Here is a 27,798-nt window from a genome sequence, read left to right as displayed (position 1 = left end):
AGGCCTTTCTCGCGAGATGACGACCCCTGGGCACTGAGGCAGGTGTGTGCCATGGCCGCCCTTACCCTAGAAAAATGGGATCAGGCCATTCTAGTTAAATCCTCAGTACTCTATGGATAAATGAGGAATAGAGAAGTAGCTGAAGTCGTAAGTCTCGCGCTCACGAGTCTCATTCCAGAGGAAGCAAGAGAGTTGTGCGGCGTCATCTTTAGTCGGGGCACGGAAGGCCCGAATAGTCCATTTTATCTGGGGACCTCCTTAACCAAAGTGAAAGGGTATCCGCCGATGCAACTTCACTTTCCCTTCTCCAACATGGCTTCCAGAGCAGGAAGAAGAAATTGGAGGCTTGCGTTGGGGGACGGGCCAATCAGTGCGGGCAGCTCTGCCTGCGCAAGCGCGCTGCCGGTAGGCCTCTGGGTTGACTCGGTAAGGCTATCCTTTAATCACCTGTTTTAGCCCCTCCTCCCGGGTCCCGGAGGAGAGAAGCCAGTAGGCGGGCTCGGGGCGGGCCGTCGCAGAGTCTCCGCCCCCACAACCTTCTCTGAGCGCGGGCCAAGGGGTGGTTCGCTGGGGGTCAGGCTCAGCAGCGGGCAGGGCAGGCACCCACGGAGAGAGGGCGAGAGACGTTGATACAGGGGAGAGTGACGAGCTGCCCTACATTGCCTGCCAGGGACGAGCACGCGGCCACTCTACCACCCGGCTGCCCACGATCACTCGTCCGCAGGAATGTCAGCCGCCGGCGTCCGGGGCCTGCGGGCCACCTACCATCGGGTCCTTGATAAAGTGGAGCTCCTGCTGCCTGAGAAATTGAGGCCGTTGTACAACCACCCGGCAGGTAATGAACCCAGTGGCTCCCACCGAGACCTCCCTTCCTGTCCCTTTCCTCTCTTTACCAATCCACTGACAACTCTGCCAGTGGACAGTTCACCCACAACCCCAACCCCTGTTCCTCAAGTGAATCTGTGTACTTTCCCATGCTCCTTGTTTTTCACATTTTCTTTTCCAACATGTCTAAAACTCGTGATTTTCAAGACTGCGCCCTTTGCGACCTTTGTTGCACTGCTTCTCTTAGGCACCACTCAGATCCGGACCAGGCCTCTTGGTTTGACCCTTCTTCATTTCTGCAGCCAAGAAAGGGTCTGGGGCACCAGGAAACCTCATTCTCTCCCCTTTCCTTCCATGAGTAGTGATATATTGACCCACGCGTCGAAGAGCTGTCTTACCGCCCTAGAGTGTTTGGAGTAAAGGTCATACTTCCTTCAGCTCCAGCTGACAGGCCTGCAGAAGCGTTGGCAGTTTCTGAGTCAGTGTCATTCCTTGCCCCATAGGTCTAGTTTGTTTTAGTCTATCCTAAATTACTACTGAACAAGCTCCTCCTGAACCTTTTTGTGTGGACAGACCTGGATTTAAATTCTGTTCTGCTGCTAATTATAGATGTGACCTTGGGTAAAATCCTAGATCTTAGTTTCTGTAAAATGTGGTCCATGTGAGAGTTAAAGATAACATATGTGTTTGATTATTCGTTAATCCTCAATAAATATTAGCTCTCTCTTTAACCTATTGGAAAATAGTGTTCTTGTAGTTGAAAAAATAATTCTGTAAGAAACTGGAAGATCCCAGTGCCTCCAACACTTTATTTAAGGTCTAAAATCCTGTTACCTGTTGTACAAACGTTAGTAATAGTACTTACTTGGCTGGGAACTCAAACCAGATACATTCTGAAGTCACTTTCAAGCCTAAGACTTAGCAAAGGAGAAAGTGTGTTATAAATGGAAAGATTGAAGTGCAACCCCCCATGGCCATTTTCTCTACATAGTTAAATCTATCTCTGTGGCTGGTGTCATTAGGAAAGTTGTATATCTCCCCACATATCTGACTATGAAGCAGCTCTTGGGAATCTATGATTACTAAATCTGATTTCCAAATTTGATAATGGATTAGTCTGTGTCTTGGAATTAGGCTTTAGTATAATATTATTTATTGCAGTAGTTTACCCTTTATAAAATTGACCTTTAAGGAGAGGTTTTTATTAATGAAGATTAGTTTATTTGCTTTTTGGTTCTTTAGGACACAGTTTTTGGAAATTGTCCTCTGTTTTGTGGCAGAGATTTTCAGGAGGAAGAGTTGAGCAATGCTTCTGTAATAATCTGGGCTTTTTTTTTTTTTTTTAGCCACGTTGTGTGGCGTGATTATGGCCTGTATGGCATGATTTTGGCCAACTGTGTGGCATGTGGGGAATCTTAGTTCCCCAACCAGGGATTGAACGCACACTCCCCGCATTGGAAGCTCAGAGTTTTAACCACTGGGCCACCAGGGAAGTCCCTGGGCTTTAGTCTCAACTGAATTCATGCAGTCAGTGCTGACCCTCTTAAGCTTTGTATTTGGTCTGTAGGATAAAGACAGGCTAGAGGAGGAACAATTTTAAACTACTTAAAACAAAATTGGAGGGTAGTTTTATAGTGATCTTTTCCAAGGTCTTGGCTCTAACCGCTTATAGTCATTGTTTATTAGTTTATTGGTTATTATTTAATAGTGTATTCAACTTTTAGAATGAAAGGGAATTATCTTTCATTTGAGATTGGTTTGTAGATCATGTATTTTATCTAGATGCTCGGACTAGTTCAGTTACTGTAACCCTTTTTTCAATGTGATGGAAGGAGCATAGGCTTTGAAGCCAGATTGACCTGGATTTGAAACTTGGCTGTGTGACCTTGATCTTAAATCCCCTAACCTTTAGTCCTAATATATAAAATGGGAATAATAATTATCTCCAAAATAATGGACGTGAATTTCAGCAAGCTTCGGTAGTTGGCGATAGACAGGGAAGCCTGGCATGCTGGGGTCCATGGGGTCACAAAGAGTTGGACATGACTAAACTGAGCTGAACTGAATTATCACCATTTAAGGATTGTTGTGAAAGTTAAGTGATATATTGTCTATAAAATGTAGCTGTGTTTGCACATAGACTTTCAACAAATATTAGTGTTAATTCACTCTATACAGAGTAAGAGTACCCATCACTGCAAAATTGTGATTAAAAACTTGTCAGCACACCAATGCAGAAATGAAGAAACATGAAAAATATAACTTGTTGATTGTCACAAGTATTGAATAAAATCTGAGGAAACTATTGTTCTAAGACTTAACAGGGAATATTCAAGGTTTTTGTGTACTATTTTACATAATAGTGTGTTTTTGAACCATTATATTAGATGATATATCTAATCATCATTAGGCTGGATTCACATATTGGAGATTTTCACAGTAATATACAAGGCTGTATTCTACATTTTTGAGATTTAATTGTATCATTGACAAATATGTCTAGACAAGTCACAAGAATATGTCTTTATATAAATATTTATTAGACTTAGAATATTGCATTCTATATATATATATAGTTAGACCTGTGGTCTTCATCATTCATTTATCTACATATTGTCTATGGCACAAAATGGTCTGCTTCTTTAGAGTAAGAATAGAGTTCTATCCATATGTGTGTCCGGGCAAGTTCAGTTCTCAGTGCCCCCCGTCTCCTGACTTGAAAGGATGCTGCCCAATGTTTGCTGTGAAATCATGCTGCCCAATGTTTGCTTAAAAGCTTCAGTCCAGTTCAGTCGCTCAGTCGTGTCCGACTCTTTGCAACCCCATGATTCACAGCACGCCAGGCCTCCCTGTCCATCACCAACTCCTGGAGTTCACCCAAACTCAAGTCCATCGAGTCGGTGATGCCATCCAGCCATCTTGTCCTCTGTCGTCCCCTTCTCCTCCTGCCCCCAATCCCTCACAGCATCAGAATCTTTTCCAGTGAGTCAACTCTTCACATCAGGTGGCCAAAGTATTGGAGTTTTCAGCTTCAGCATCAGTCCTTCCAATGAACACCCAGGACTGGTCTCCTTTAGAATGGACTAGTTGGATCTCCTTGCAGTCCAAGGGACTCTCAAGAGTCTTCTCCAACACCGCAGTTCAAAAGCATCAATTCTTCAGCGCTCAGCCTTCTTCACAGTCCAACTCTCACATCCATACATAACCACAGGAAAAATCATAACCTTGATTAGACGGACCTTTGTTGGCAGAGTGATGTCTCTGCTTTTGAATATGCTGTCTAGGTTGGTCATGGCACCCCACTCCAGTACTCTTGCTTAGAAAATCCCATCGACAGAGGAGCCTGGAAGGCTGCAGTCCATGGGGTCGCAAAGAGTCGGACACAACTGAAGCGACTTAGCAGCAGCAGCAGCAGTTTGGTCATAACTTTCTTTCCAAGGAGTAAGCATCTTTTAATGTCATGGCTGCCATCACCATCTGCAGTGATTTTGGAGCCCAAAAATATAAAGTCTGACACTGTTTCCACTGTTTCCCTATTTCCCATGAAGTGATGGGACTAGATGCCATGATCTTCATTTTCTGAATGTTGAGCTTTAAGCCAACTTTTTCACTTTCTTTCACTTTCATCAAGAGGCTCTTTAGTTCCTCTTCACTTTCTGCCATAAGGGTGGTGTCATCTGCATATCTGAGGTTATTGATATTTCTCCCGGAAATCTTAATTCCAGCTTGTGCGTCTTGCAGCCCAGCGTTTCTCATGATGTACTCTATATAAGTTAAATAAGCAAGATGACAATATACAGCCTTGACGTACTCCTTTTCCTATTTGGAACCAGTCTGTTGTTCCCTGTCCAGTTCTAACTGTTGCTTCCTGACCTGCATACAGATTTCTCAAGAGGCAGGTCAGGTGGTCTGGTATTCCCATCTCTTTCAGAATTTTCCACAGTTTATTGTGATCCACACAGTCAAAGGCAAGCTTACTTTGGAAAAAAAAATTATTAGAGGAAGAGTGTCTTTCATTTGTATTTATGAGCTCCAGAATGGGGTGAATTGTCCCAAAGGATGCACAAAATGAAACTTTGGAATATAGGAAGAAAACAGTAGAACTTCTATTAGCACCTCATCTCTTTAAAGTTTCCGTTTTGTGTATATCTTGTGAGATGGAATATATTAGTGCACACACATATATGTGGGTGTGTAAATACACAGTCCCTCTCTTAGGGTGCTTCAACTTCAGATTTCAACTCTACAAGATGGTTCAAAAGCAGCATGAATTCAGTAGGAATCCTAATTTTGATCTTTTCCTGGGCTAGTGATATGTGGTACGATGCTCTTATAGGTGGCAGCAGCAAACCACAACTCCCAGTCAACCATAGGGTAAACAACCATTGCATCTCTTCTGCACCCGTACAACCATTTGTTTTTCACTTTCAGTACGCGTGTGCTGCGTTCTTTGTCTCTCAGTTGTGTCTCTTTATGACCCCATGGCTGCTTCTGTTCATGGCTCTTCCGTTGCCGATTTCTCCTCCAGGAGAGCTTCCCTGCCCAAGCATTGAACCTGCATTTCCTGTGTCTCCTGCGCTGGCAGGTAGAATCTTTACCATTGTGCCACCTGGGAAGCCCCAGTGTTCTATAAGTTGGATGAGATATTCAATAATTTATTAGAAGCTTTATTCATTTATTATATATTAACAATTTATTATAAATATGCTTTGTGTTAGATGATTTTGCCCAATTTAAGTGTAGGTTAGGCTAAGCTAGGTGTATTAAATAAATTTTCAATTTATGATCTTTTCAACCTTCAGTGGATTTATTGGGGTTTAACCCCATCATAAATTGAGGAAAATCTGTACACATCTGAATTCCATGGAGTCAACATGTATATATAAGGGTGTATGCTCACATATATTTTAAACTGATGGGGCAGTATGTTCAAAAGAAGTTGGGAAAGGACTTCTCTGGTGGTCCAGTGGTTAAGAATCCACCTGCCAATGCAAGGGACACAAGCTCAGTCCTTGCTCCTGGAAGATCGCACATGCCTTGGACAACTAAACCCACATGCCACACCTACTCTAGAGCTCTAGAGCCTATGTTCTGCAACTAGGGAGTAGCCCCCGCTCACCTCGACTGGAGAAAGCCTGCATGCAACAAAGACCCAGTACAGCCATAAATAAATACATATGTAAAAATTTTAAAAAGAAAAAGGAAAAAAGGAGACCACCGCTCTAAAGAGTTATACCTTAGAAATTACCTGGTTAGGACTCTGCGCTTTCACTGCTGTGGCCCAGGTTCAGTCCCTGCTTAGGGAACTAAGACCCCACAAGCGGTGAGGTGCAGCCAAAAAAAAAAGTTATATCTCAATAAAACTGAGGAAACAATTAAATGAGAAATAAATAAATAATAAAAATAAATAAAAACTATCCTTCAATTAAGTCAGCACATAAAATAACTATCTTAACTATATATATAATTTTTGCTTACCATAGCTTTGCTTATAATGAGTTATATTTTGGCTTGAGTGGAAGAACTTTTGGAAAAATATTTCTGCAAAATGTGTCGCTGTGTTTAGCTTACTATTGCTAAGAATATTCTTTACATTCCATGATATCCTCTCTCTGAAGGCTGATGAGAAAAGTACGTTAAGGTGTTCACAACAGGAATATTTACATTTTTTCCTAGACCAGAGAATTAGTTTTTCCTTTCTATCTTATAGACCTAGAGAATATTTTAAAAATAAAAACATACTAAATGAACTATTATTAGCAGTGTTTAGTATATATTATGATTAACTATATAGTAAATATATAAGTATACATATATTATTTATTATAGTATTAACTTCTATTAGCTTAAAATTAGGAATGAGAACCAAAAGGGGAAGTTGGGATTTCAAATATTTAAGTTATTGATGTCAAATAGAATATCTTTAAACTAGATAGCTCCAATAAAGTTGAATTGTTTAATATTTATTGAGGGCCTGCTGTATATTGGAAACTATTTTGGCATTTGAGTTATTTTAATGAATAAAATAAAAATCCCTGGCCACAGAGATTGTGTATTCTCAGAAGAAATCATAAAAGTAATACAATACTTGCTATAATATGTCAATTTGACACTTAACGTAACCTTTGATTTTAAACTAATTTTAAGCGGTTAAGGCTGTTTATGCCTCATCTAATTTTATTCATTAGATATACTAAAGGAGAAGCAAGCCCTTGGAGAAGCTATAAATAGTTTGTTATATACATGTTACTGATTTATAAAATAGATAACCAACTGTATAGCACAGGGAACTATACTCAATATTTTGTAATAACCTATAAGGGAAAACAATCTGAAAAAGTGCTTACATATATATATAGAGATCACTGAATAATTTTGCCATACACCTGAAATTAACACAACATTATGAATCAACTACACATCAATAAATAATAGTTTATTTCTAAGACAGATAATAATACTAATTTTGGCTATAAAAGATGGAAATATGTTTAAACTATGGTATGGCATAGTAGAAAGACGACTGGGGTCAAAGAAGCCTGTATTCTGGTTCTTAGTCTATCTGGAGCTATATGAATATGAGACAAATTAACTTGGAAGAAGTGCCTTTTCTTTTTCATCTATAAATATAAGAGGGTTTGTATTTTCTTTAAGGTCCTTTCCAGCTGTAACAGTTTACAATTTGGTATTTCTGCTGTGACTTTTCTTAGTTTTAGAGGCTTCAGGAAACTCAGATTACATCAGGGAATACTATATTATTATTGTTAAATTAGGTTTTAGGGACCTGATTTTTTATCCTTGCTGTGCTATGTATTTTATATAAGTAATTTTACCTTTCTGGACCTCATATACCTGGCTTCTAAGATGAATGCCTGAACTAGATAATTTAAACAATCTTTCTAAATCTAAAATTCATTGAGTCTGTTATTGAAGAAATGTATAATTTTAAAATGTATCAACCCTAAAATGCATATTACCTATCATAGCTAGTCACTTCACCTGTTATTTTCTTTGGCATTTTCACCAAAACCTGTTTTCATTCAGCATTTTAAAAGTCATTATTCACCCATGATGTTCTGGGTACTGTTTCAGTGAGCTCTCTCCAAGGCTTACAGAAGACAGAAAGATTGCTTGACTCTGAAATGGTAGCCCCATCATGTTCTCCTTGTGAAATCAGAACTAGCTTTAGTACAAATAAAAACGGGTAATTTTTGGCAGTGAGTTATCTGTGTCAAAGAATAATAACATGTATGAATTCTAAGAATTTGTAAGTAGCTGGTTCCATGATAGCAAAAAGGTAGACTTGATTGATAAAAGGAACTTCAGAGGAAAGTTCAGGGATGTTGAAAGCAATAAACTGTAAAGAAATGTTATGAAAGGATTTAGGTGGGGTAGTGGACGGCTTTCAATAAGAATTTTATTTTCAACATTGGGAGCACCTCTATGCAGTATTTGTATATGTATACATTTGCATGTGTGTAAAAGTCACTTACTCTGTTCCAGGAAGGAAATCTTTCCCTAGGAAGAGAATTACACAATAAATGACATTCATTCTAGGTAGAATTTATGAAGTATTTCATTAGCAGAAGTTCCTCTCAGATAAGGAAATTAGGAAATAAAATAACCAATATGTCATTGTTTTATTAACAAGTTCATCAAGGCAACTAGATTTGTTAATTTGTTTGAAAATATATGTCTCTTACATATTTGGTTGTATTATTCTCTTGCAGAATTTCTCAAATTCTTCCATAAAAATTTGAACTTTAAAGAACATAGTTTCACTTTAAAAATCAGACAAAATTTAACAACACAAGAGAAAATGACCATTATGTTATTCTTTGTAATTTTTTTGTTATGCTTAAAAATAGTTCGTAGTTTTATAGTAAACCCTTGTTGCGGCTCTAATTTATGTATAATAGTTTGTATCTGTTAATCCTATACTCCTAATTTGTCCCTCCCCACCTTCCTTTTCCCCTTTCGTAACCATATGTTTGTTTTACATTACAGTTCATAGTTTTAAGTAGTCAGCATTTGACATCTTTTTCAACTTCCAAAAGTGGACTTGTAAGAAACAAGATGAAAATGTGTTGTTAGTTAATTGTTTGTCTAAAAGAATGTACGTTTACATCTGATGGGATACATTTTTCTCATCTTGGACTTCAGGTTAAATTTCTTAAGAGCTGCTTTTTATTCAGTATATTTTCAGCAATTTAAAATTTCTGCCTAATCAAGTTTTTTCTTTCATCATAAGGATTGTTAGCTAGATACTCTAGTTATGCTTATCTTGATTTTAAGGTATTATAATCACTTCCAGTATCATAATTATTTAATTACTTTATTATTTAGTGCTCTTCAGTGAGAACAGCTGTGTCACTGCAGAACATAAACCAGTTTTTCCCAGATCTAGGAAAGATAGTGTAACATTGTATTCTCACTGTTTGAGCGGTACCTGTTTGCAAAACATTTTTGTCTAAGCTTCATGTTTTAGGTAAATAGGAAGGACCTATTGTATACTTCAAGGACCAACTGGGAAAGTGAAAGTCGCTCAGTTGTGTCAGACCACAGGGTCCATGGACTTCTCCAGGCCAGGATACTGGAGTGGGTAGCCTTTCCCTTCTCCAGATCCCAACCCAGGGATCGAACCCAGGTCTCTTACACTGCAGGCAGATTCCTTACCAGCTGAGCCACCAGGGAAGCAAAGCTTTCACTTTCACATATTCAACATCTTGTAATAACCTATAATGGAAAAGAATCCGAAAAAGAATAAAAATATATATATATATATTATATATATATTTGTATATGTATGACTGAATCACTTTGCTGTACACCTGGAACTAACACAACATTGTAAATCAACCATACTTCAGTAAAAAAATTGTTTTACCTTGTTTCATGTTTTAAATGTCAAAATCACTTGGAATGTTTCCTCATTACCATTTTTATTATTGATTGACTGCTGTTTTTAAGAAAATAGCCTCTATACCTAAATTAATACATGTCTACATTTATTTGACTTATTTACTTTTAAGGTAGAAAATGACTACTTAAAAGTGGAAGGATGAAATAAAATAAGTTTTCTTTAAAAATTTTTGTTTACTTATTGTATGATCATGGGTATTGCTATTTCCCCCCTTTTTTTAAACAATGAAGAAAACACTACTTGTTGTTTGCACTTACACATTTCTAATTATTTGCATCAGTTGTCAGCATCCTCTGACATTTCAGAAAAATTAGAAATTTAGAATGTCTTATTTTTACAATATATATATGCTACTGATGTTGTTAAATTCAGTGCTTAGCCGTCGTTAAACTAATTCAGGCTTTGTTTTGTAGTTTAAAATTATTCCCTAAATAAAGTATTTAAACTTCTTTTGACCTTTGTTCTAGCAACCATAATTTACTGTTTGACGTTTTTGTTTAGTTTTGTTATGTGGGAGAAGGACAGTTGATATTTTAAAACTACCACCAAGCACAGGGCAGTTGAGTAAATCAGTTACCAGGCAAAGCTACTGAAAAGCTTGACTGTTCATTAACCCTGAAAGGTCAACCATTTCAGCTCGTAAAGAAACTAGAACCCTAGAGGAAACAGTTTTTGGGGTAACAGAAGAGGAAGCGTCAGTTTTGAAACAGAAGAATGGTGTCTGTTTGGGAATCCAAAGCCAGAGACCAAAACAATGTATTGGCTTATCCTGGAGTGATGAAGCCAAGCCTCATGCAGGAGTAAAAAATAAACTTGGTAATTGACACTGCATATGACCCCGAGACTTTGTATATGACAAAGATAAATAAACCAAGTGTGATGATAAGAATCTCAGAAACTCAAGCTAAATAAAGTAACCAGAGAGTTTGAAAAGATTGACTTATAGGATTAGTACATTATGGCATCAGACTCATGGAAAGAATTTTCAAGAGCCAAAAAGGGGAGTATCATGGCGTAACAGTAGAGTACCTAATGAGTCAACGTCTAGTATAGCCCTAATGTACAGAGAACCTGGTGTCCTGAAGTTCATCCTTGAAGAAGCAGCAGAATCAAGGCAATATTCAAATTTCCTAAAATTTGAATATCTTTGATTAGCATCTCTCCTGGATATGGTTCATCCAGTTCAATTCTGTTCAAAAGTATTATTTGTCTAGGAAAACTAAGAAACAGGCTTTAACTTCAAGACTTTGTCTAATTAATAGATGCATAAGCAGTTCAGTTTAATTGTTATGTGCAGAAAACAGTAGAAGAATAGACAGGCTGCTGCTTTGGGAGTTCAGAGAAGGAGCATTTAATCTGCTCCTTGAGGAGACAAAACCTGCAATGAGTTTTAGAAGGATACTGGAGTTAGCCAGATGAAGACAAGGCCAGATATTGGGAGGAGGCTGTATGAACTAAGATTTAGAGTCATGAAACTGGTTGCATGTTTGCCTAGCTTGTCAGTCCACCTAGACCAAGGTTTCCTAACCTTGCACAATAGTTATTTGGGGCTGGAGTATTGTAGGGGGTTGTCCTTTGCATTGTGAATGTCTCTTGAGGAGCAGAATCACCTCTGGTTGAGAACTAGTGTCCTGGGCTAAAATTTAATTAACTTAGGCTTCCCTGGTGGCTCAGGAGTAAAGAATCTGCCTACCAATGCAGGAGATGTGGGCTCAAGCCCTGGGTTGAGAAGATCCCCTGGAGAAGGAAACAGTAGCCCACTCCAGTATTCTTGCCTGGGAAATCCCATGGACAGAGGAACCTGGCAGCTACAATCCACAGGATCGCAAAGAGTCAGACACAAGTTAACGACCAAACAACAACAAGTTAGGATTAGGAATTTATATTTTGAAACTCAATGCCTTCATGTTTTCTATCCTTTAAACATTTCTTTCAAAATGCCAACCTGATCTACTAAAGATTTCCATATTTTGTTCAAATATTGAGAAGAAGGAATCATTATGTGCCAGAGTTCTAGAGGTGTAATAGTGGCTGTGATCAGAACAGTACAAAGTTTAGGACACTAGATTAAAGATTAATAACTCAGGAATTAAATATAGATTTTCACTCAGTTATAAGAACATTAAAATTTAGAATTCCTTAATAGTTTTAACTCTCCCAGCAACCATTTCTGTACTGTCTAGATTTGCTCTAATTTAAAATATAAAAAACTTACAGTACATAGTCAAGCATAAAAATGACTAGCTGTCATATGTATGTAAGAAGATGAATAATTGTTCTGGCCCATAAGGAAAGACGGGGGCTATGCCATGATATTCTAGTGTTCAAAGAATTATTAGTTTAAAGATGGTATCCAGCTCCCTGAAGACTGAGAAAGTAAGATAAACTACAGAGGAACTTTAGGATTAAGTTTAAATGTTCTAGGAGCAAGACGGGGAGGCCCAATGCCCCTAGCCATCCCAGCTGAGCAGGAAGTAGCCAGAGAGACCTCGACACCCCTATTCCCAAAGAATTGGGCCTCCCATCTCTTGAGGAGGGGAATGTTAGGTAGTTAGAATAGGAAAAAGGAGCCCAAAATGGTGGTGGCTAAAAGACAAAGGAAACAGCCTGCAAAAACGGAACAAAGGAAAATCCACTGACAGGAGTGAGAACTTCAGGTGAAACAGCCAGGCCCCCTTCTTGGCCAGCCCAATTTGCCTAGGGCAGGCTCAAGGCCAGAAGGAGACAAACATAAAAGGAGAAAGCCAAGAGGGATTGAGGCCCCTCTCCTTTTGGGTTGCCCCACCCTCATGCCTAGAGTGTACTATGAGTTATAACTGGAAAAAAAATGTTTTTAGTGTTTTAGGGTTTCAATAAGCTTACTTAGAAACTCGTATGTATAAGCCAGATTTATCAATATAAGTAAGTTCAGTTCAGTCGCTCAGGGCAGCCCACCAGGCTCCCCTATCCCTGGGATTCTCCAGGCAAGAACACTGGAGTGGGTTGCCATTTCCTTCTCCAGTGCATGAAAGTGAAAAGTGAAAGTGAAGTCGCTCAGTCGTGTCTGACTCTTCGCAACCCCCTGGACTGCAGCCCACCAGGCTCCTCCATCATGGGATTTTCCAGGCAAGACTACTGGAGTGGAGTGCCATCGCCTTCCCTGCAATATAAGTAAATACACATCTCATTACAGTAGATTATTGGTAAAATATTAGTAGTAATACATTCAGGAAACTAAGATCATGGCATCTGGTCCCATCACTTCATGGGAAATAGATGGGGAAATAGTGTCAGACTATTTTCAGGGGCTCCAAAATCACTGCAGATGGTGATTGCAGCCATAAAATTAAAAGACGCTTACTCCTTGGAAGGAAAGTTATGACCAACCTAGATAGTATATTAAAAAGCAGAGGCATTACTTTGCCAGCAAAAGTCCGTCTAGTCAAGGCTATGGTTTTTCCTGTGGTCATGTATGGATGTGAGAGTTGGACTGTGAAGAAGGCTGAGTGCCGAAGAATTGATGCATTTGAACTGTGGTGTTGGAGAAGACTCTTGAGAGTCCCTTGGACTGCAAGGAGATCCGACCAGTCCATCCTAAAGGAGGTAAGTTCTGGGTGTTCATTGGAAGGACTGATGCTGAAGCTGAAGCTCCAATACTTTGGCCACCTGATGTGAAGAGCTGACTCACTTGAAAACACGCTGATATTGGAAAGGATTGAAGGCAGGAGGAGAAGAGGACGACAGAGGATAAGATGGCTGGATGGCCTCACTGACTCGATGGACATGAGTTTGAGTCAACTCTGGGAATTGGTGATGGACAGGGAGGCCTGGCGTGTCACAATTCATGGGGTCGCAAAGAATCTGACACAACTGAACGACTGAACTGAATAGTACATCTGATTTTTAAATCCCATTGTATTTTAAATCACGTTGAACAATGTGAATTAGTTTGAGAGGACTACAAAAATATACCAATGATATGTTGAACAGTGGCATAGTCCAAACTGTAACATTACAGTCACTTAATATTGCTAAAGGTAAGCAATGGTTTATACTGTTTGATACTTTTTTAGAACTAATTAATAAGCAAAAGTTACACAAGGATCAAATACCATTTTTTATATTTTTCAAATTTCTCTCCTTATTGTTAACATTAACCAACTACTTTTGATGGTAATTCAGCCAAAATGCACCCCAAAAGGGAGTATTATCACTGCTTTAATTTTCACTTTTGATTGGTGGTATATAACTGAAACAGAGTGGTTTTCCTGAAAAGCACTTTAGAATTGTTTCCCTTAAATGTTTTTATACAGCTTACAGATATGATTTTACTTAACCTGCCTGTGCTTAAGTTATTAAAAGCCAGCACTGTGTTTTATTTGGCAATGTATCCTTAGTGCCTAGGAGACTATAAAGCATGAAGTAATTACTGAGTGAATGAATGAATGAATGATCTCTGCAACAAATTAAAGTCACAACTACAACTAAATCTATATTAAATCCCTGCGTTTTCTTTAGCTCCATGCTTTTCCAGTTTCACCATCTGTTATTTTTAAATAATAGGTTTAATTCAATTTTATCTTCTAAATGTTATTTATGTATGTGATTGGAAACATTTCTTTATTAATGACAGTGAATAGTCACCTTGTTGTTGTTCAGTTGCTCAGTCGTGTCCAACTCTTTGTGACCACGTGGACTGCAGCACACATCTTCTCTGTCCTTCACCATCTCCTGGTGAAATTCATGTCCATCGAGTCAGTGATGCCATCCAAACATTTCATCCTCTGTTGTCCCCTTCTCCTCCTGCCTTCAATCTTTCCCAGCATCAGGGTCTTTTTCAATGAGTCAGTTCTTTGCATCAGGTAGCCAAAGTATTAGAGCTTCAGCATCAGCCCTTCCAGTGAATATTCAGGGTTGATTTCCTTTAGGAATGACCGGTATGATCTCCTTGCTGTCCACAGGGGCTCTCAAGAGTTCTCCAGCACCACAGTTTGAAAGCATCAATTCTTCGTTATTCAGCCTTCTTTATGGTCCTACACTCACATCCATAGCTGACTAATAGAAAAACCATAGCTTTGACTGTTTGGACCTTTGTGGCAAAGTAATGTCTGCTTTAGAATGCACTGTCTAGGTTTGTCATAGCTTTTCTACAGGAAGTGTCTTTTGATTTCATGGCTGCAGTCACTGTCCGTAGTGACTTTTGGAGCCCCCAAAAACAAAGTCTGTCACTGTTTCCATTGTTTCCCCATCTATTTGCCATGAAGGAATGGGACCAGATACGATGATCTTATTTTTTTGAATGTTGAAATTTAAACCAGCTTTTAGACTCTCCTCTTTCACCTTCATTAAGAGGCTCCTTAGTTCCTCTTTGCTTTCTGCCGTAAGCGTATTGTCATCTGCATATCTGAGGTTATTGATGTTTCTCTCGGCAGTCTTGATTCCAGCTTGTGCTTCATCTAACCTGGCATTTTGCCTGTTGTCTCTGCATATAAGTTAAATAATCAGGGTAACAATATACAGCCTTGATGTATTCGTTTTCCAGTTTTGAACCAGTCTGTTGTTCCAAGTCCGGTTCTAACTGTTGCTTCTTGACCTCCTTATAGGTTTCTCAGGAGGCAAGTGAGGTGGTCTGGTATTCCCATGCTCATCTACTAGGGGTAAAATTGGGGAAAAAAAAATCATCTTTACATGATAGTGCTGTTGAGAAATATTACTGGAGTAGATGAAGAGAAATAAATGTGTTACCTTTGGGTGATTACGCCCTTTTAGATGTGATTTATTTATTTGTACAAAGTAAAGTAGAATATTAAGGTAGAAATAATAATCATGAATATAATTAGACTTTTAAAATTTTGAGTTGGTTTAAAAATCTTACTTGCAATTATGTGAAGAAATAAATGTCTTTTGTTGATCCAGCATGTAGAGAACATACATACAATATTAAGTGCTCTGATGTGTATTGGATTTAGCTTTTGATTTACCATGGACAAATCTGTTTTTACTGTCACTGTATACCCTGAAAGGTTAAAAGAGATGTGTATTTAGAAGAGTAAGAACTTATGTCATTGGTTATTGGTTAAAGAGCACAAGTTTGAGAGTTAGAACATTTAGTTTCTAGTTACAGTGCTGGGCTTACTACCCACATGACTTGAGTAGGTCATGGAACTTCTCTGAACCTTTTTGGTAAAAATGAAGGATGATCTGTGAGTTTACTTCCAGCTCTGAAACAAATTGCTTATTCGTTTCTGAAATTCACAATGCTTCTCAAATTCCAGGTTATCTGGAAAACCAGAGTTGTTCTTCAAAATGCTGTCACTATTTTGAAATTCAAATATATTCAAAATACAGTATTTCAAAAATACTGTCAACATTTATTGAACATTTTGCATTAGGTGGATGAGTACCAGAATAACTAAAACAAGGACTTTTCCCTTTCTTGTGTGCCCTTTAAAGTTAGGTTAAATTAATTTTAAGTTAGGTTCATTAATTTTTTACTAGGATAAACAGAATTTTTGTAAGAACTTTTATTAGAATACATGTGGTGACATCATTTATAATAATAAATATTAATAGAATTAGTGAATATATATATATATCTACTGAGGTTTATATCACAAAAATTCCATAATTTATCATTTCCTCAAATTGAAGATTATCCTTAAATAAAATGATATTAAGTTCCATGTTCAAAGCAAAATACACTGAGAATAGTTTCCAAAACTACCTCTATTATACTTTAGCTAATTTTGATAGTTCTCAAAAATACAGAGAATTGACAAGGAAATCAAAACAACTTGTATGAAAAATTGATACCATGGTGATTCTCTAAATTTTAACTTAAATACAAAGCATGCAGAAAGCACAGTAATAATTATTAGAAATAGAATGATAAATCTTGGAGTTTTTGAAATGTGGTGATGGCTGTTTAAAAGACATATAGAAAATAGTTGGTTAATTGCTAAATTTTTCCTTCTTTTTTTTCTCCAGGTCCCAGAACAGTATTTTTCTGGGCTCCAATTATGAAATGGGTAAGTCTTGGGTTTTGGCTGACGCTACTGAAAAAGATGTTCTTTAAAAGAGCTTATTAATTTGAAGTAACTTTTCTGAAGGATGTACTTTAAGTGTTCATGGTACGGCTTGAAATAATTTCATACAAATACTCTCAGATGTATCATTTTACTCTATAAGCATACTACCTACTTGGGGTCTTTTGAACTCCTTAGATAAGGAGCCCTTTGGGGAACTAATTATCATCAAAAAGATTATAATTGTGGGCCCTAAGAACATGAAACTTCATTCTAAAATTTTGTGACTATGTAAAACATTAAATTGGTTTGAACTCCCCCCTCCCCCTGCCCAAAATTAACTTTTGTTATTAACTTACTTTGAGAACTTAAGATACTAACACCAAAATAGAGGCAAGGAAAATTAGTCTCAAAAAGCAGAAGAATTTATCCAGTATATATATATATATATATAAACATTTGATAAATGATAGAATCTGGAACTTCTGACTCCACAGTAAATGCTGTTATCCTATGCCAGAGTTTCCATTCATAAAGTTCTCATTTAGCTGAAAAGAAGTAATTGTAATGGCTATTAATAACAAATCATTGATTTTATGTTGGAAGGGCCCATTTTGGCTTGATGCAGTGCTTCTCAAAATGTCATCCCCTGGACCTGCAACCTTGGCATCATCCAGGAACATGTTAGAAACACAAATTTTCAGGCCCCATTGCAGATTTACTAAATTTGAAACTATGGGGATGGAGCCCAGTATTTTGTGTTTTAATAATAGGCCCTACGGGTGATTCTGATGACTCTTAAAGTTTGAAAAATACTGGTCTACAGGCTTTCTTTTTTTTATTGTAATAAAATGCACATAAATTTAACGTCTTAACCTCTTTTTTATTTTTTATTTTTTTAATTTTTTATTTCTTTGGCTGTGTCAGGTCTTAGTTGGGGCATTCAGGCATTCTTTAGTCACAACATGCAAGTTCTTAGTTGCAGCACGTGGAATCTGTAGTTGCGGCATGTGGGGTCTAGTTGCCTGACCAGGGATGGATCCCAGGCCCCCTGCACTGGCAGCACGGAGTCTCAGCCACTGGACCACCAGGGAAGTCCCTTAACCTCTTATTTAGAGTTGAGTGTGTCACTGCTCAATCAATCTCCTGTACTCTTCTTTTAGTTTATTTTTAATTGTAGGATAATTGTTCCGCAGTGTTGTGATCTAGTACTCTTGATCTTGCAGAACTAAAACGATGAACCCGTTAAACCATAGCTCTTCCCCTCTTCCCCAGCCCCTGGCAACTAGCATTCTACTCTGTCTGTGAATTTGACTACTCTGGGTATCTTCTATAAATGAAATCATACAGTATTTCAGTATTTGTCTTTTTGTGCCTGGCGTTTTTCACTTAGCATAATATCCTAAGGTTCATCTCTGTCAGAATTCCCTTCCTCTTCAAGTCTGAATAATATTTCATTGTATGTATATATCACATTTTGTTTTTTCAGTTTTCTGTTGATAGACACCTGGTTGTCCATACAATATCTGTTCCAGACCCTGCTTTCTGTTATTTTGTGTATATAACTACGAATAGAATTGTTGAATCATATGGTAATTCTATGTTTAATCTTTTAATGAACTGCTTTACTACATTCCAAAGCGGCTGCACTGTTCTAAGTTTCCACCAGCAATCACAAGGTTTCCAGTTTCCATTCATGCCTGCCAACACTTGTTACTTTCATTGTTGTTTTATAATACCCTTCCTAATGGCTGTGAAGTGGTGCATTGTTTTGATGTGCATTTCCCTAATATTATTAGCTGTGCTAAGCATCTTTTCATGTGCTTATTGACCATTTTTACATTTTCTTTGGAAAAGTATTTAACCTCTTTGCCCAAGTTTTTATAAAGTTGTTTTTTGTTGTTGGGTTGTAGGATATTTTAATTATTTTAAATGTGTAGTTTTAAATTGTTAGAACAGTTCAGAAACTCAGTTGTAAATCTAAGTAGTTAAGAATGTTAGAACTGGAATTAGCTATCCCTCAATAGCTATCCCTCAATCCCTTTTATGGCCTTACGCAAGTTCTATCTGTGCCCTTTTGTCTTACCTATAGAGCAGGACTAGAGTAAATTAGTGATTGGGGACTATATTTACAGAGAACTAGGGAGCAGTTCTTTTTTTAGATGTGTATATTGCAAAAAGGCTCTATCAGTTTAAAAAAGAAATTACAGAATATCAACTTTAATGATTCTGCTCATACTCTAAGCATTTAAAAGCAGTGTAGTATTAAAAAAAAATACTATGAAAGGTATATTAGTAGTTCCTTCCTCTTCTCTCCCTACCAACACTTAAAATTATGCATCTACAAAGTGGAATTAATTTCTGAAATATTGTTTCTAGAAACATTATTTTTAAAGTAAGAATGGTAAAATAGATAACTAGGGAACTACTGTATAGCAATAGGGAACTTTATTCAATACCTTGTAATGACCTATATGGGAAAAGTATCTAAAAAGAGTGGATACATGTGTATGTATAACTGATTCACTTTGCTATACACTTGAACTAAGACAACATTGTAAATCAACTATACTCCAATAAAAATTTACCCCAAAAAAAGTTTTGATTTACAGTAAATTTGTGAGGGGTCCTCTGATCACAAATTTGCCACAATTTAGATGTTTCTTTATTTTACCAATAGCTTTGGACTTCCCTGGTGGCTCAGACGGTAAAACGTCTATCTAAAATGAGGGAGACCTGGGTTCGATCCCTGGGTCGGGAAGATTCCCTGGAGAAGGAAATGGCAACCCACTCCAGTACTCTTGCCTAGAAAATCCCATGGACAGAGTAGCTTGGTGCAGGCTACTGTCCATGGGGTCGCAAAGAGTCGGGCACAACTGAGCGACTTCACTTTGGTGGTTCTTTGATCTGGTCTATCAGTGGTTTGAAACATTAATGGTATTATATACTCAGAAGTGCTTTCTCCACTATTTCCTTTAAAAATATCTATTTTAAGTTCATGTTGACATCCTGCATAGTCTCCTGATGACAGCACAACCATAGAAACTCCTGTGTCTTGTTCTCACGTAAGTTCTACCTTAAGAATTTTAGACTGTGCTTCTTTAGATATTTAACTATGGTTGAATCCTTCTTAGCCACTTTAGTTGAAATCAAATAATCATAAAGGTCAAACTGGATAATTCTCAAAAATAATATTACTTACTTTTAACTATTTTAACCCTAAGACTACAAACACATATTCATTTATCGATCATTTACTATAATGCCAGGGCTTTGTGTGTGGATCCACTGATTTTGAGTTTCAATCATTTATCATGGAAGAGTTATAGCCACAGTGCATCCTGTATAATTTTAGTTTAGTTTTCTTTAAATCAGAGCAAGTTTATAGACTCTTTCATAATAGTCTGGTAATAGAAACCTGCTAGATTTCTGTGTTTCCCCCTACCAATCTTTTTGTATCTGTCTTGTTTACACCAAATTTGATAGCAAGTTTAACAACTTACCTCTATTCAATCTTTCCAAAGCAATCACTTTGGTTCATAGAAATAGCAACCCTCTTTTTGTATATCAGCTATTTACCTAGTTCATTAAATTAGATAAATTACATTAAATAAAACTGTTACCGAGTCCAAACTTGCTCTGCTCTGCTTGCTGCACAACAGGCCAGTGAATCCGAGAGACGAGGGATTGGGGCGAGGAAGACTTTGATTGAGGAGCTGGCTGACCAAGAAGATGGCAGCCTAACGCCTCAAAATAACTGTCTTATCGGAATCTGGATGCCAGGTTCTTTTATAGATCAGACATGGGGAAGGTGAGAAAGCAAAGTAAAAAGACCATTAATCTTGCCAATCTCCTGCAATGGCAAGCCTCAGGCAGGGGATGTGTTGATTTCTTCCCTCCTGCCATCTTCAGATGCACAAGGTTCTGAACAAAGGCACTTTATAGTCAGGCAGAGGGGCAGGATTCTGAGGCAGGCTGTTCCGTATAATTATAATAACAAAAGCAGCAAAAAGCAAGTCGAAGAAACAGTTCCAACATGGAGTCAGAATTGGCTTCTCTGCAACAAAACTGGTATAAACAGGTCTGAGGACAACTTCAGTGACTTGAAATACAGAATAATTAGCCCACTATACAGTCTATGGAATTCTGCAGGCCAGAATACTGGAATGGGTAGCCTCCAGGGATCGAACCCAGGTCTCCCACACTGCAGGAGGTTCTTTATCAGCTGAACCACAAGGGAAGCCCAAGAATACTGGAGTGGGTAGCCTATCCCTTCTCCAGGGATCTTCCTGACCTAGGAATTGAACCAGGGTTTCCTGCGTTGCAGGCTGATTCTTTCCCAACTGAGCTATCAGGGAAGCCCCTTGGCTAACCTGGGGAAACTAGTATGTGAAGGTCAATTCAGAGCTTTTTTTTCTTTCTGCTCATAGTCTTTTTGCACAGACTAGGTTATATTTAACTCTTGAACAGTATACCATATTGTGTAGCTAATTTTTTTTTCTTTCTGTTCTTAGGAATAAGTCAAATTGTTTTAAGATTATCTATGCTAATTTTTAGTATTTAACTACTTTCACTTTTCCAGCTGTAACTCCTAACATAGGCTAATTCACAGTTTAGAATCTTGAGAACTTTGCTATCTCTTAAGTGTTTGGAATTGGAATATTATATAGTGGTTTTTCACTGTTTTTTACACTCCTCTAAAAGTGTTATATGAGTTGTGTTTTTTTAACTAGAGAAGAAAATATTGGAAGAAAAGAAGGAAAAAAATGTTTTACACTATCTGATGAGTATTTAGTCCACCCAGTGGAGATAACCAGGTGCCAAAAAGAATCACACACACTTGAAAACCAGTTTTTAATTGATGGAAGCAGAGAAATAACTTGAATCTGCTAGATGCCAAACTGTCTATACTGGGTTATTTAATACACTCTCTCATATTTAATCTTCACCAGAAAAAATCTGAGATGTAAAGCTACCAAGGTTCAAAGAACTAAAACTGTTGTTAAGTGACGACGGACTCAGGATGTGAACCGTCAGGTCTAATATGACTTCAAAGCCTAGGCTCTTAACACTTACAAGACCCCCTTTAAAAGTCACTTTGGACCTTTCTATAATTGGTACTTTCTTCTTATGTTAGGGAGTAATCTACACAATCTTTCGGTATACTCCATGCACTCTCTGACTCTACAGTTCTATTATTTGAGTAAAGTTCATAATAAAGAAGAGAAACATCAACCTTCTAGCCCCTGAGGCTAGAAATACAGAAAAGGGTACAGAGGCTAATATTCCGTTACCTCTGTTCCTCTAAAAATGTAAACTACTGTTTGTCGTTGCTAACAGTAATATTTTCCAGACACTATGCTAAATATCTTTAAATCATATTATCTCATTTAATCATATATCACTCTTGCAAGGGTAGCTATTAATACTGTCATTCTATACATGAAGAATATAAGACAAGTATTATGGGGAATTCCATGGCTGTCCAGTGGCTAGGATTCAGCACTTCCTCTGCAGGGTGCCCAAATTGAATCCTTTGTCAGGGAGCTAAGATCCAATAAACTGCATGGCCAAAAAAAAGAGAGAGAGAGTATTGTGTAACTTGACCAAAGTCATCAAGCTAGTAAATGATAGAGATAAGTAAATTCACAATAAGATTTTCTAAGATAATTTACATGAGATTACAGTGGTATAGAAATAAGGATTTTTAGAAATTCAGGAAAGGAAACTAACTAATATTGTATTATAAAACAACTATACTTCAATTTCAGAAGAAGACTAAAAGGTTTAACATCCAAATGCAGTGTATTCTCCTGACCTAACTACTCTAGACAAGAAAAAAAAATTTTTAAGACTTTTTGGGGCAGTTTTAACTGTGTCAAAATTTGACTGTGAACTGTGTATTAGACAACAATGTCTTGTCCATGTTAAATTTTGTGATCAGATTATGAATATTTAAGAAAATGGGAAGATAGTCTTGTTCTTAGCAAATATACACTAAAATACTAGAGAGTCAAAGGGCATGATTTCTACAACGTCTTTGTAAATGGATCAGAAAATATATACATACATATTAAGAGAGAAGATGATTTCAAGAAGAAAAGAAAAAGAACTGTGGGAGAGGGCACTCAGGACCTTTGTGAGAGAGAATGATTACTAACATGTCCTAGAAATGAAATGTATACTCTGAGCATAAACAAAATCATGGCTGCTATGTTCTTCCAAAAGACAATACTAGAATATAGCCTCTAGTCATCATAAATCTGTTTGAAAAGCCACAGTGTAGTAATACATGGACCGAGTAGAATAATGGTAGAAACCAGTCCCCTTCTTCCCCTATACAAGGGCAGTATTCCACCCTGCCAAAGTGGAACAAATATGCAAGAGAGAAAATGTATATTAGGACCTGGAAGAAGAATGTAAGAGTGGTGATTTGGAGATATTTGAGAAGAAAATCACATGACTATGGATGAAAATTATGAAGAAAAGTAGTGTTAGTCATGATATACCTCTATTTCCACTTCTGTATTTAACCATTTGCCACTTTTTGAGCCAGAATCACTGCTTGCTTGAACCACTGACTTTATTAAGTAAAAATCATTTTAATTTGGTTTAAATTTGTGTATATATTCACAAGTATGCACGTGTTCTCTTTAGGAGGAAAAAACCTTTAAAAAAAAAAAATATCTCATGCATCTTTTAGGAATTCAATAAAACCTGAAAATGAACTTACTTGTTTGTTCATTTTTGGCTTTCTTGGGTCTTCGTTGCCGCACACAGGCTTTCTCTAGTTGCAGTGAGCCGTGGCTTCTCTTGTTGCAGAGCACCACCTCTAGAGCACTCAGGCTTCAGTAGCTGCAGCACGTGGGCTCCGTAGTTGCTGAACTCGGACTCTAGAACACCCAAGCTTCAGTAGTTGTGGCTCCAGGCTTAGCTGCTCCTTGGCAGGTGGGATCTTCCCAGACCAGGGATCCAATTCATGTCCTCCGCATTGGCATGCGTACTCCTAACCTCTGGACCTCAGGGGAAGTCCTGAAAATGAATTTCTTAAGACCATATCGTCTAATGACATGTTTAGAATTTGATTTAAAATACTTAAAGAAAAAAGGAGAAAGGGAGGAGGAAAGGTAAATATGGCAGAATCTCAATAATTGTTGACTGGGTGATGGATATGTAGGGGTTCATTGTCCTAGTATCTCTTTATTTTGTGTAGGAGTGAATTTTTCATCAATAAAAATCATTCTATTATGTATTCTAATCTGTGCGGTAGAGTAGCATAACTAATATTCTTTTAGGACTCATTACTAAACTTTCTGACTGATGCTGGTGGTGGAGTATGAGTAGAATGATTCTGTAAAAGACAGTATTAAAATATGCCAGAGAAGAAATGACCGTGTATACTTCAACACTAAGGAAAAATTATCTAACCAGGAAATTTAAAATTATAACAGCTTTCTGATACTTCCACTTCTAAGAAAGAGTAACATTGAAAAAAAATGTTCATTTCCAGGGCCTGGTGTGTGCTGGATTGGCTGACATGGCCAGACCTGCAGAAAAACTCAGCACGGCTCAATCTGCTGTTTTGATGGCTACAGGTACATCAAATGAACATCTTCCGCATAGGACATTCAATAATTAGTTTTACATCAATTTACTTGATTGTTTAACATTTGAAATACATACACACACACTCACACACAAAGAAACTAATGGTATTACCTTTAAGCAGTTATTAGACTATAGCAGAAGAAGGCAGAAGGAGGGTTATAAAAATTTTTCTTTGATGTAATAACTGATTATTTTGTGTAATGCTGAATTATACCAACTTCATTAAATCTCAGATTATAACCTTTTTTCCCTATTTTTCAGTTGCTAAGTTGTGTCTGACTCTTTGCGACCCCATGGACTGAAGCACACCAGGCTACTCTGTTTCACTATCTCCCCGAGTTTGCTCAAACTCATGTCTATTGAGTTGGTGATGCCATCCAACCATCTTATCCTCTGTTGCCCCATTCTCCTCCTGCTCTCAATCTTTCCCAGCATTAGGATCTTTTCCAGTGAGTCAGGTCTATAGCCATAGTACTGAAACTTCAGCTTTATCATCAGTCCTTCCGATGAATATTCTGAGTTGATTTCCTTTAGGATTGACTGGTTTGTTCTTCTTGCTGTCCAAGGGACTCTCAAGAGTCTTCTCCAAAAATAAAAAAGGAGTCTTCTCCCGCACCACAATTTGAAAACATCAGTTCTTCTGCACTCAGCCTTCTTTATGGTCCAACTCTCATATCCATACATGACTACTGGAAAAACCATACTTTTGACTATTGTTGGCAAAGGGATCTCTCTACTTTTTAATATCCTCACTAGGTTTGTCATAGCTTTTACTCCAAGGAACAAGCATCTATTAATTTCATGGCTGCAGTCACCATCTGCAGTGATTTTGGAGCCCAAGAAAATAAAATCATAGTCTAATTATTTTACTCTAATATTAAATGTTTAGATAAGATTGCAGCAATACCTATGCTGTTTTTTAAAAATATTTTATTTCAACAGGCTTTATTTGGTCAAGATATTCACTTGTAATTATTCCAAAAAACTGGAGTCTATTTGCTGTTAATTTCTTTGTTGGGACAGCAGGAGCCTCTCAGCTCTTTCGTATTTGGAGGTAAGCTCACCATGTTTTTGTTGTCGTTTAGTCATTCAGTCGTGTCCGACTCTTTGTGACCCCATGAACTGTAGCCCACCAGGCTCTTCTGTCCATGGGATTTCCCAGGCAAGAATACTGGAGTGGGTTGCCATTTCCTTATTCAGAGAAACGTCCCCACCCAGAGATCAAACCCGCATCTCCTATATTGCAGGCAGATTCTTTACCACTGAGCTACCTGGGAAGCCCTTGAAACTGTTTATTCAGTAATTGATATTATTTGTCAGTGACTAGCTAACACTCTGGAATGAGTTTAGAATGAGGCTCTGGCTTTGTTTAAACCATAGGACCTTCCTAAATTACAAAAAAGTGTTATGAATAACAGCTTTCTTTGGCTAAGAAAATGGAATGATCTCAGTAAAAAATTAGAAAACATTGAGCTATATAATATATCTTCTTTTCAGAAAGCATTCTATTCTGTAGTGTATAGTACATTTAATTTCATTCATCAGTAACATACCTAGCTTTACTTGCAGCTTAATTAATAATCTAGCACATAACAGATAGATGAATACTCATTCATTCTACAAATGCCTGATAACCATTTTTAGGTCTTAACTTACATCTATATAAACTTCAGTTTGTACAGTGATTTTATTCACAGAGTACTTTTCTCATACACCATCTTATTTTAACCTGATATTAACTCATGATAGTAAAACTATGAGAACACTAAGTGCCACATTCAGAAATGTAATTTCTAATATCAGAAATTCAGATACAATTTAACAAAAGGATATTTAGCCTTACAATTAAAATAGCAGATTGAGAGATTTAGTTAGAAGTAAAAATGTTGGACTCTCTGGAGCACTCAGGAAAATATGGTTGAATATTTGAAATCAGGACCTTTTGAGAAATATAGGAGGTAAGATAGACTTCATAGAATAGCTTCCTTTTTGTGCTTGTTCAGTTTTCCACTCTGTTTTCAGCTGAGAAGATTAGTAAATGAAGCCCAGGGTGTTGTAAAATGGAAAGTCTCTGTTGCTTTGTGATTAATTCTTCTTTGAATTAATGAGAATTGAGAATTAATGAGAAATGAAGAAATTGCCCTTAGTTTCAACAAACTTAAATGTTACACCTCCTAACCCAGTAGCCAGCCTGTGTCACAGAATTATATTTTTAGTGACTAGACAGGCCCATTGCCAACTGATTTTATTCTCAGGGAAGATGCTTTGTGAGTATAAAATTAAAAGCTCTAGGTGACTACGTTTTGGTAATTTTATACATATGTTCACATTTGTCATACTCTCATATAGTTCAAGAATGAAAATACTCTTACATTAAATTAATACTTTTGTACGACAAACTGTAAGTCAGTTAAGACTTTTTGACAGTTTCAAGCCAGATTCAAATAAAGTCCTTAGGTTATTCTCCTTCCTGCATACTTCTACCTATAAGCCCCTGGGAAGATTGTATTTACAACTGTGTAGTCTCTTGACTAGTGAAAAAGAAGAGATGGAATATGATTCTCATTCCCTTCTTATTATAAATATTATCTAGGGACGTCCCTGGTGGTCCAGTGGTTAAGATTCCACATTTCCACCGCAGGGGGCATGGATTCTATCCCTGGTCAGGGAATTAAGATCCCACATGCTATGCAATGCAACCACAAAAAGAAAAAAAAAATTTTAGTTAAGAAATGAATGTGTTTATTCTGATTCATGATTTTTTTTTCTTTCTGTTTTCTTTATAGATATAACCAAGAACTAAAAGCTAAAGCAAACAAATAAGAGTTCCTGATCACCCTGGCAATCTAGATGTGGACATAACCACCGGGACCTAGTTTGATTTCTTATTTGGTTGTTGATGAGGTGATACTAATTGTGCTAATGTTTGTAAGGCATAAAATGTAATTGGGAGATAGTATTGATACTTGATTCAACAGAAAAATAAAGCAAACTTTTAATAATATTGTCTCTTTGCATATGACTTGAGGAACTTACCTGTGGATATTAGTAGCATTTTTTCTACTATTTGTCCATAATAAATCATATTGCTCATACATACCACTGGCCTCCTTCTGTTCTAGTCAGCCCAAGTGTGTGCATAGAAGAGCACACATATTCCAGTGAGTCAAAAGATAGTTGGAAGGTTTAATAGCTTGTATAGTGAAGGATGATGAAGTAGCTAATGGTGAAAGGAAATAAAGCTAAAGAGAGTAAGAAATGGGTCATGGAATGTCCAGCAACATGACCTCAAACTGTCTTAACATATTTTAAGTTGAAAAGAAGAATATATTTTTTTATGTATTTGTTGCAGGAAGGGTGACCCATGGGGGCTCCTGTCTAATGCTCAGAAATGAATTGTTCAAGGAGACACGTATTGACAAAGCAAGAGATTTTATT

The 27,798-nt window shown here is 37.3% G+C and overlaps 1 protein-coding gene across 1 annotated transcript; it reads left to right on the top strand.

Moving 5' to 3' along the window:
- MPC2 (mitochondrial pyruvate carrier 2) lies at positions 13-27,362 on the top strand. Its single transcript, XM_018046457.1, has 5 exons — positions 13-835; positions 16,715-16,755; positions 24,263-24,347; positions 25,303-25,414; positions 27,147-27,362. The coding sequence occupies exons 1-5, from the start codon at positions 727-729 to the stop codon at positions 27,181-27,183; spliced, it is 384 nt and encodes a 127-aa protein (XP_017901946.1). The 5' UTR covers positions 13-726; the 3' UTR covers positions 27,184-27,362.

This window comes from Capra hircus, chromosome 3 (assembly GCF_001704415.2).
Source record: "Capra hircus breed San Clemente chromosome 3, ASM170441v1, whole genome shotgun sequence".
In the NCBI taxonomy this organism is placed as follows: Eukaryota; Metazoa; Chordata; class Mammalia; order Artiodactyla; family Bovidae; genus Capra; species Capra hircus.
This window is presented reverse-complemented; position numbering and strand designations above follow the sequence as displayed.